Source organism: Protobothrops mucrosquamatus, unplaced genomic scaffold, assembly GCF_001527695.2.
Source record: "Protobothrops mucrosquamatus isolate PMUCROS unplaced genomic scaffold, P.Mucros_1.0 scaffold1968, whole genome shotgun sequence".
NCBI classification, from domain to species: Eukaryota; Metazoa; Chordata; class Lepidosauria; order Squamata; family Viperidae; genus Protobothrops; species Protobothrops mucrosquamatus.
This window is the reverse complement of record NW_015388085.1, coordinates 176,573-186,739: the sequence shown is the minus strand read 5'-3', so window position 1 is coordinate 186,739 and position 10,167 is coordinate 176,573. Positions and strand designations below refer to the sequence as shown.

General features: G+C 36.7%; 1 protein-coding gene across 1 annotated transcript in view; it reads left to right on the top strand.

The window, feature by feature from the left end:
• The window catches only part of LOC107294493 (contactin-3), an 81,889-nt gene extending 72,253 nt beyond the window's left edge, over positions 1–9,636 (top strand). The window contains exons 15-17 of the mRNA XM_015823726.1: positions 3,915–4,027; positions 6,748–6,916; positions 9,525–9,636. Of these exons, the coding sequence (XP_015679212.1) occupies positions 3,915–4,027; positions 6,748–6,916; positions 9,525–9,619 (377 nt within the window). The 3' untranslated portion in view covers positions 9,620–9,636. The remainder of the gene's footprint in view (positions 1–3,914; positions 4,028–6,747; positions 6,917–9,524) is intronic.
• The last annotated feature ends 531 nt before the right edge of the window (positions 9,637–10,167 follow it).

The following is a 10,167-nucleotide window of genomic DNA, read 5'->3' as shown; positions in this document are numbered from 1 at the left end:
TCCCGCCATATCTGCCCCTCCCACTGACCGTACTGATCACACCACCCTCTCTTAGCCCCCCAACCTCCCCCCTCACCATTCCAATGCTGCGTCCCTCAGACATGGCCGGCCTTGGCCTCAGGGAGACATCCCCCCTGCCTCCCCTAACCACCCCCATACCCCCTAAAAATTTATTAAAACACCCCTCTAAAAAAGCCCTCAATTTTGTTTTTTTCCTATCTGCTGCATACCACCTCTCGGGGCTCCACACCCCTTCATCGAGGCAGGCCCTTGAGATGGTACTGGGCCAGGCCTGCGCGAGGGGGGAGTCGCGCAGGACCAGCAGATCTGTCCTGGAATACATTCCGGGCAAAGCGATGAGTCCGGCTGCAGGGAACCCAAAAAAAAGGGGGGGAGAAAATAGTCCTCGTGGAGTTGTCGGTTAATCCATTTAGGAAGCCAAGCCGCTAGGCCGCGTCCCTCGCCTAACCAGGCCATGACCGGGCCACCAGGTCTTCATCCGGCCGAAGAGCCGGACTGGAGCCAGGCCGGGTCCACCACCAAGCCGCTGGGCCGCCGGGCCGCGCCCCTCGCCAACTGGCCGCGCCCGGGCCGCCAGGCCTCCCTCGGTCGCCAGATCTTCCATTCCGGCCGAGAAACCAGGCCGAAGCCAGGCCGCGCCCCTCACCGTTAGGTCTTTCCTCCAGGCCGAAAAGCCGGGCCATCGGGGCGTCAGGCCGCAGGGGCGTCGGGGCGTCAGTTGGTAAACTGACGCCCCGACGTTAATCCTGGTGTTGGTTTAATGACCATGTTATTGGCTTGATTACCACTATAAACAATGCTGTAAATGTGTTGATCTGGTCTGTCATGTGATGATCCACTTTATAGTTGTCACAACTTACAACCATAATGGGAAGGCTCCATTACAGTTGCAAATCAAGGATTACCTGTACAGACTTGTATATACATATGTCAAGGGCTATATATTGGGATGAAGATGTAGTAGCATAAGTTATTTCAGCTTCCATTCTCCCAAGTTTGAAGTGAAAAGTTAATCTCCATCTCTACCAAGCCTCAAAGCCACTTTAACACCTTTCATTCTGAGTAACTACAAGCAAAGCTTTAAACAGCTTTGTGAGCAGTAACAGAAATAGAAAATAAAAACATTTTCTCTGTTTTTCTTCTCCTTTATTATCCTGCCATGTGGTTCAGCACACCCAATGAGTCTTTCTAGGTATTGCTTCCCTTTTGTGATCAACACACATCAAACTGGATTAGCAAAGTTATGTTAGTGTTGCTGTATTGTCACAAACATTTCAGAGAGTTGCTTGCCATTTTTGTATGGATTTTGCAGAAATTTCTGTAGGCTTCTAACCTGGTACTGTCCAGAGTGCTGATCTAACAATATTTTTCTTAATGCAATTTATATAGCTGCTTATCTATGCAAGACACTCTCAGTAACAAACCTTATAATAACAGAGATTTTTGTAAGTGGCAACTATCTTCTCAAATATCTGGGATGTTAATATTTCTTCTGTATAGATTTTCATTGTACTCTTTTCATCTTTGTCTGAACTTTGATTCAGTTATCATCAGCCCACTAGTATCCTTTAAGAGAGCTAGTTTAGTGCAGTGGTTAAGAGATCAGGCTACAAACCAGGAAACTGTGAGTTCTAGTTCCACTTTAGGCACAGAGCCAAAGGTCCTTGGGCCAGTCATTTTCTCTCAGCCATAGAAAGAAGGTAATGTCAAACCACTTCTGAAAAATCTTGCCAAGGCAGTTTGCAAGAATCAGACATGATTGAATGGAGGAAAGAAAAAAATAACGTTTAGCATACCAATTAGAGAGTGCAAATTGTTTCTATGTTCAGAGACTTTTTTTAAGACTTCTTGTTTTTCTACAACTACACTTTTGATGTTTCACAGATGTCATTGTAAAACTACTTCTTGTTTCTTCTAATAGTTCTTTGAAATTCTTGGTTTAGTTCCTTCCTCAGATCTTTATCTTTTCTGACTATGGTTTCTCTTCTCTTCTTGGCAGTTTCCACCATTTGTTCTAACATCCTGTTTGCTATCTTCTGTTTCTTAGTTGATACATTAATAGACATGTTTACCAACTTCTTTCGTTCTTCTTATTCTATATCCTTGAAAATGGTAGGTATATGCTCAAGACCATATTACAGTAATTGATTGGCATTTATCTGCTGCTTTAGCTCAGCTTGGGAATTGCAAAACTCCAATAATGAATGTCAAGGAGCACAGTGATAAAATGGGACTGAGTATAAATAAAAACAAAATCAAACAGTAACCATCGCTAGAAATGAAAAGATATTGAAGTGGGGGATACCTTCTACTTTTTAGGATTGACTATTAGTACTATCAGAACCACCAGTCAACAACTACCCTGCAAATTTGCCCATTGTAGTTAGCCATGAAGGTCTTTGAAAAGATATTCAGATGCGTCTATTCCTACACAGATCAAAATCATGCAGGCAATGGTGTTTTTTGTGACACACTATGAAAGCAAAAGTTGGACTTTGAAGAAGTAGGGATATTAATGCTTTTGAACCTTGGTAGTGGATAGTCAAGAAAACAAAAAATCAACCCAGATTTCTCACTTGAAGCATAAATATCCAGATTCAAATAATCATACTTTGCACATATTATGCAATAATCTAGTTCACTTGAGAGGTGTGTAATTCTGGGAAAGATGGAAGGATGCAATAAAGAGGACAGCTAGCAGCAAGATCAATGAACTCAGTTACAGTAATAAGGGATGCATCATTGGATGACCTGAAAGACCAGTCAGAAATTTCTGGGGAAAATCTGTTTATGTGGTCATTATAAATTAGTAGAACATAATCATCTCAATATAATCTCCAAAATTATTTGCTCACTACAAAATTGAAACCGGATAATTCTTTGTTCTTTCTCCCTCCATCTTTACCTTTCTTCCAGTCCCCAGTTTTCTTATAACTTTCCTTTTGCACGGATATTTATAGTACACAGATGTTAATTCATGTGCCTGATAATTCATAGTCATACCATCAATGCCTATTAAATAGGAGGTCATCCTGAGAGCAAGCTACACAACTGATCATTAGCATGCTTAGAAATTGATGTCCAAGATTTAATTATTTATCACTTGACCAACTGCTAATCTAATTATCCTGTAATTTTAGAAAATAGCAAGTTGCAAAAAATAGGTCTTGCCTGAAAATCAAATAGGATTAAGTAAAATCTACTGAGTTTTCTGAACAATTTTAACAGTATCTATAAGAGTGACTTTTTAATTCTGTTTTGGTAGAATTCAATTCAATTCAAGTTGGTGGAATTACTTTTTCCACGTCAGCAAATGTATTCTAGGATTCCTGATTTCCAGGGAATTCCAAATACATTGATTTTTTTCTAGTTTATTATAATTGTAATTATTTTATTCAGCAATTAAATTGTCAACAGTTCAGATAATGCCTCCTTGCAAAATCAATGGCTGTTGTTTTTCCATCATTTGATTCAAAATGTAAAGTGGTGTCTTTTTTGCAGTCATTCATAGGAATCTGGAACAAGCCACTAAATTAAAGGAAGAAGAGAAAAAGATAATAATGACAATTGTATAGATACTTATGCAAAGGATCTCTTGTAGGTGTGTGCGTGTCTATGTGCCTGCATGCATTTCATCCTAGTTTGCAGTAATGTTTATTTATGCATGTTTGAAATGGCATAAACATCACTTGCAGGCTTGGGTGTGAATTTCACTCAGCAGAATATTCAATGGAATTCAGTCATTTTAAAAATCATATCCTTCTAAATGTTTCCAAACACAAAAACAGTGTACAAAGGATGTGGTGACAGTCAGGTACATGAATTATTTGCTTTGACATGAGAAATTTCAAATGCCAAGTAAATTTAAATCTTGTATTCATTATATTTTTAAGCACCCAGCCAGCCTCCAGGAAATTTAGAGTGGAACATTACAGATTCCAGGGTAGTGCTGAACTGGGAACAAGTGCATGCCATGGAAAATGAGTCAGAAGTAGTGGGCTACAAGGTAAGTTCCAGCAAGGCAATGGTGCTGTAACTAAAACCACGCTTTTAAAATATCAGCATTCTCTTTCTCACCACAGCTACATTACTCAGTAATTTAGATGAAACTCCATGCATTGAGTAGGCTATCCATATCATAACCTTTGTGCTGTGAGTAATCATATTTATTTCAACATATGGCAAGCACTGAATTGCAATCCCATGTAGATGTGGGAATGAGTCCCATAGATGGCATAGTGACTCTGTACTGAAATAGTACTTCTTTTCTTCAGTGTTTCTGCCAGTCGTCCTTATATCCTCCCAGCTTATTTCATTCAGTTTACCCTACAAATTTTCATTTATCAACCTGTGTCTCATATGCAATATATTCAGTCCTCACTGAAGGATTGGGGAGTAGCTAATTTCCCAAAGTTTTTCCTAAACTTTTTGTGTGCTTCCTTAAATCTAGAAGAAATTATCCTCAGACTGCAGATACCTTCCTTTTTCATGTAGATACAATTATATATTTTATTCCATAAGGATAAAAATGTATTAGTACTATATAAGATATGGAAGGTTAAGATTTCTGAAGAAATATGGTTAGCACTTAGCAATAGCACTTAGATTTATATACCACTTCACAGTGCTTTATAGCCCTCTCTAAGTGGTTTACAGAGCCAGGCTATTGCCCCCAACAATCTGAGTCCTCATTTTACCGACCTCGGAAGGATGGAAGGCTGAGTCAACCTTGAGCCGGTGAGAATCGAGCTGCCGAACTGCTGGCAGCCAGCAGTCAGCAGAATTAGTCTGCAATGCTGCATTCTAACACTGTGCCACTGTGGCTCATGAGAATGTGCGTGATTTTGATAAATCTTGCTACATCATATCATGAAAGTATGTACTCAATTGAATAGAATCAAAATTACGTGGAGAATTAATACCACTTTATAAATTCTTAGTAAGACCATACCTGGAATACTAGATGCAGTATTCCATCTAGTTTTGATCGCCACATTACAAAAAAGATGTTGAGACTTTGGAAAAAGTGCAGAGAAGAACAACTAAGATGATTAAAGGCCTGGCGTCTAAAACATATGAAGAACAATTGCAGAAATTGTCTACCCAAGAAGGACTAGAGGTGACATGACAATATATGAGGGGCTGCCACAAAGAAGAGCGGGTCAGCTTATTTTCAAAAGCACCAGAAGGCAAGACAAGAAACGATGGATGGAAACTAAACTAAGGGAAGAAGCAACCTGGAATTAAGGACAAACTTTCTAACAGTGAAAACAATTAACCAGTGGAACAGCTTGCCTTCAGAAGTTGTGTATGCTTCATCACTGGAAGTTTTTAAGAAAAGACGGGACAGCCACTTGCCTGAAATGGTGTAGGGTCCCCTGCTTGAGCAGGGGTTGAACTAAAAGACCTCTGATAGAGGTCCCCTTCCACCTCTATTCTGATTGATTGATTGAATATATTATTTTGGGGAAAACAATGCCTGTTAAATCTGAATGTCCGTTAAATTCAAATGTAATACTTAGTTAATAGGCATAATTATTTAATTGCTGTTTTATATCTATGCACCAATGTGCTTTAGTTGACTAATGATTATACAAATAATGTAACATAAAAAGTATACAATTATGCAATTACATCAATTGTCTGAATTGCTTTGGAAACAAAGATTTTGTCCATTGTTTGGAGTGAAGCTGTAAGTAAAACTTTGTTGGTGCACCTGAAATTTATTGAATGGATGTCCAGACAATTGAGGTTGTACTATATGCATTGTTTTCTTACAGTTCCCACCCATTTATTTTTTTTGTCTTTATCTTTGTACATAATCCTTTCTTCAGCAAATTTTGTACAGCATACAACCCTCTAGCTATAGCCCACCTGAGAGGCATTGGTTGTCCAAGACTATTCAGTAAACTTTAAAGCAAATAATATGAACATATGAAGCAATAGTGTTAAGTATCCCTTAAGTAGCCTATTCCTAGGATGAGTTCTGGGAACTGATCTCTTGGGCTTGTGAATGGGACTGTAAGGAACATATACTATATTATCCTTTCTCCTTTCTTCCCATTCTCTTAATGTCTGATTTACTATTGGGGGGAATTAGGAAAGATAAAGTAAATCTGAAAAAGTTACTAAATGCAGAATGCTGACTAGCCATCAGTAACATTAACAATAATATTTTAGAATATGCAGAATAACATCAGTTTGAAACTGCTTTTAATTAAGCTTCTTACCTCACCAGAGTTGCTTAGAACAAAATATTCCTTCAGTCCACATAATAAATAGTTTAATAAATTCTCTGGACTCTGGCCATTTGTATATTAATTGTATTCTGACGAATGTTTATTATAGTGGAATACTGCATGTTGTTCTGAAATGAATCATCATTTAAATGTAGCACAAAAGACAGTTAAGTTTTATCCAGAGTAATGTCTTGCTATATGGAAGCTTTTTTTTACTATGGTCCATAAATATTCATAATTTTTTTTTTGCTTCAATATCCATATCCTAGTTACTTACATACTTACGTGAATGCTTGGTACAGGTAAAGACAAATTCCAATAGAATAATAATCTATTTGTTTAAAAGATCCCATGATTGAGAAACCAAAATATCCAGCCTCTTTTTCACCCTTTTTTCAGGAATCTTTTTTTTTCTTCTACCTAGAAAGGATATAAAATTATGATTAAGTAGTATCACTGAAGTCATCACTTTTTTTTAATGCTGCAGGTTTTATATTGGACTAGCAGTCAGAACCAGCTCAGTATCCTGGACACAAACAGAACATCTGCAGAACTTTTGCTTCCTTTAAACAATGATTATGTTATAGAAGTGAAAGCAGTGACTGATGGTGGAGATGGCATTAGCAGTGACCAGATTAAAGTCCCTAAATTAGCAAGTATGTTTACAGGATGTTAATGTATGACACTTTGTTAAAATGTGGTTTATCTTCAGGATGAAACTTAATATAAAATATGAATGTTATTTCATGAAAGAAATTGATCTGGTCTTTCGGATGAACTTGCTTCCAAATAAAGAGCTATGCTAAGATTCTCTACTTTTACCATATCATTTTATATAATGTGGCCAAAATATGAGATGAATGTTCAATTTAAAAAGCATAAGGTGTTTCACCCCTCATTTACAATCTTCTGGGAGTAGATTTTTACAAGGAAACAGCAGGAACTGAATAATGCTTAATTTAGGAAATTAAGGAAAAATGTCTTTAGTAAGTGAGTTTGTATAAATAACTACATTTCCATATAGTTATTATTTCTGATAGATCAAACATATATTGTATTCTTGTAATATATGTATGAGTTCAAAACATTATTTTAATAATATATCATGCATATCAGTAAAGATACAGTAAGTGATTCATTCTGGCTAACTGTGGCTAGGAATAATCAGACCTTGCTAATACTTGGTAAGGAAACCACCGAAAAAATCCCAGGATTGTAAATTACATTATAAAGCTTTTGATTGATGGATTGATTGATTGAATCATGAAAGTACGTAGTGATAAATCTCTTTCTTGGTACTGCCAAGAAAACAATATGAACAAATCCATATAGTTACCAGGAACCAGGCCCAACTTTTCAAAAGAAAGTTCCATTTATCATATAATGTGTTTCAGAATTTATAATATAGATATGTTCTCTTCCAAAACAAAACACAAAATAAAAATAAAAGGATGAAAGGCCAATATTCAAACAACAGGGTAACATTAGAAATAGATTACTGTGTTTTAGACCTATAAACAATTTAACTGAAAAAATGTTTCCCAAACTCCTAAAATATAAGAATTTCTTGAATGCCAGATGCCTGTGCTTAATTGGAGAGATGAGATTTATTGGCTGCATAAACATAATCAAGTCCAGACACATACAGTCAGCATTTTCTACAGGTAATTATTTGTATTGAACCCACTGACTATATTCACACACTAAATAATTTTCAAACAAATTAATTAATTTAATTGTTATTAAATTTTTTGAATGTCAGAACCTGGATCAGTAATTGTGTTTGCAAAGAATGACAAATTCATCTTTTCCTTGGTAGAGACAATTAATATTTACCAGCCCTTTCAAAAACATCACAGAATTACAATTGAAGAAACGGCGGCAGACAAAAGACACTTACCAATAGAGGAGAATATTTGTAGCTTAGGGTTGAAATGAGGAGTCCTTGGTAGTCTCTGAGCTTGGTTGTTTTCTTGTAGATGTTTCATTAGTAGCACTGATGATGTTTGGGTATTGAAAGGACTGTAAGAAAACAACCAAGCTCAGAGACCAGTAAGGATCCCTCAAAAGATATGTATTTATTAGGAATGCCAACCTCAGTTAGGTCTGCATCGATATTTCATCTATGGGAATTTTCTGATTAAGTACACTTGTTTTTTCAATAGTCTCATCCAATTAGATTTTATGAAGAATAAGAAGGATACAGCTATCTTATCTTGGAATGGTTTTCCCTTTTGCCAAGAGTGAAACCATTAAGGTTGAAGATTCTTATCAAGAAAGAAATCATCAAGCCTAAGGGGTTTTTGTTTATAGCAGATGGATAAGATTCTGATTAATTGTTTTGTTGGGAAATTTCTCCTTAGTTCTAGGTTGGTTGAGAAACACCTACTAATAACAATAACCATCCTAGAACTAAGGAGAAATTTCCCAACAGAACAATTAATCAGTGGAACAACTTGCCTCCATTGGAGGTTTTTAAGAAGATTGTACAACCATTTGTCTGAAATAGTTTCCTGCTTGTGCAGGAGGTTGGACTAGAAGACCTCCAAGGTCCATTCCAAGTCTGTTATTCTGTTATTTTTTATACTTAGCAGGGACATGTCTGTGGAGATTTTCAGTCATACAGGTCATGGTTGTCCCAAAGGTGTTCTTTCAAGAGGCAATTTGACTTTCTTGTTTTTCTTTGAAGATGTTTTGCTTCATCTAAGAAGCTTCTTCAGCTTTGACTGGTTGGTGGGGAATGGAAGGATTTATATTCCTTGCAGACAGCTGGTCATTTGCATTCTTTTAACGAGTCATTGAGGCCCATTGGAGGTTTATGTGTCCTGAGGGTCTCTGAGTAGTGCAAATGGCTGTGGAGCCTTTTTGGAACTGCTGAAAGGACTGTGTTATAGACTGGAGATAGATGATGTTTCTCTCTCCCCCTCTGTTGAGAGAGGGCTGTTCAGCTTTGACCTGGATGGCCTCTTTGACCCCTCTTTCAAATCAGCAGTCCTCTCTGTCCAAAATGGGGACTTTGCTGACTTCAAAAGAGTGGCCTTTGTCTTTTAATGCAGTGAGACATGTGCAGATCTGTACACTGGGGAAACAAAAGAGCCACTTCATAAATGCATGGCACAACATAGGAGAACAAAGCCACCAGGACAAGATTGAGCAGTCCATCTGCATTTAAAAGACAGAGGTGTGGAATATCAGGGTACTGTTAAAAATACACATTCTTTTGTTCTTCCACTAATCTTTTATTTTGTTTTTCATTTGTTTCAGGTATGGATGCAAGGGGAAGCTGTGCAGGAATCTTAAATTGTATTTCCAGCTTGATGTCAATAACTCTGCTCTTGATTTTCAATGCAATATTGTGATAGTGTATCTTCAGATAATGCAAGACTAGATGTATCATTTACTTTAAAGTGCTTTTTAAGACAACCATTACAAGACCAACAGAAATAATAGGTGGGAGTTATGCATGCATTTACTACCAGTCTGCATTTAAACATTTTTTGTTTCCTTTCTGATACTTCATTCTAAAGAAATAAAGATCATGTCCATCTCAAACAATTCCTTCTAAAGGAATATAAAATGCCTTAAGACTTAATGAACCAAAGGATTTTTTACATTGCATATTTCTGATGTGACAAAAATAAGAACATGAGCATTGGAAAAAGCTTTGAGAGTCTTTATGTTTTCCAAGTAACAAGAAATTATTTTAACGTTATCTGAAATAAAACATTCTAATACTAATTTGCATTAATTACAAATTATATTTCAACACTGTTTGATGAAAAACCTTGAATAATTTTCTTAAAGCCTCTCAGTGCTAAACTTCATTTGAATAAATGATTATCTCTGTTTATATTCATATAGACTATACATATTTACTTTTGTTGTAAATAGTTAAATATAAAAAAAA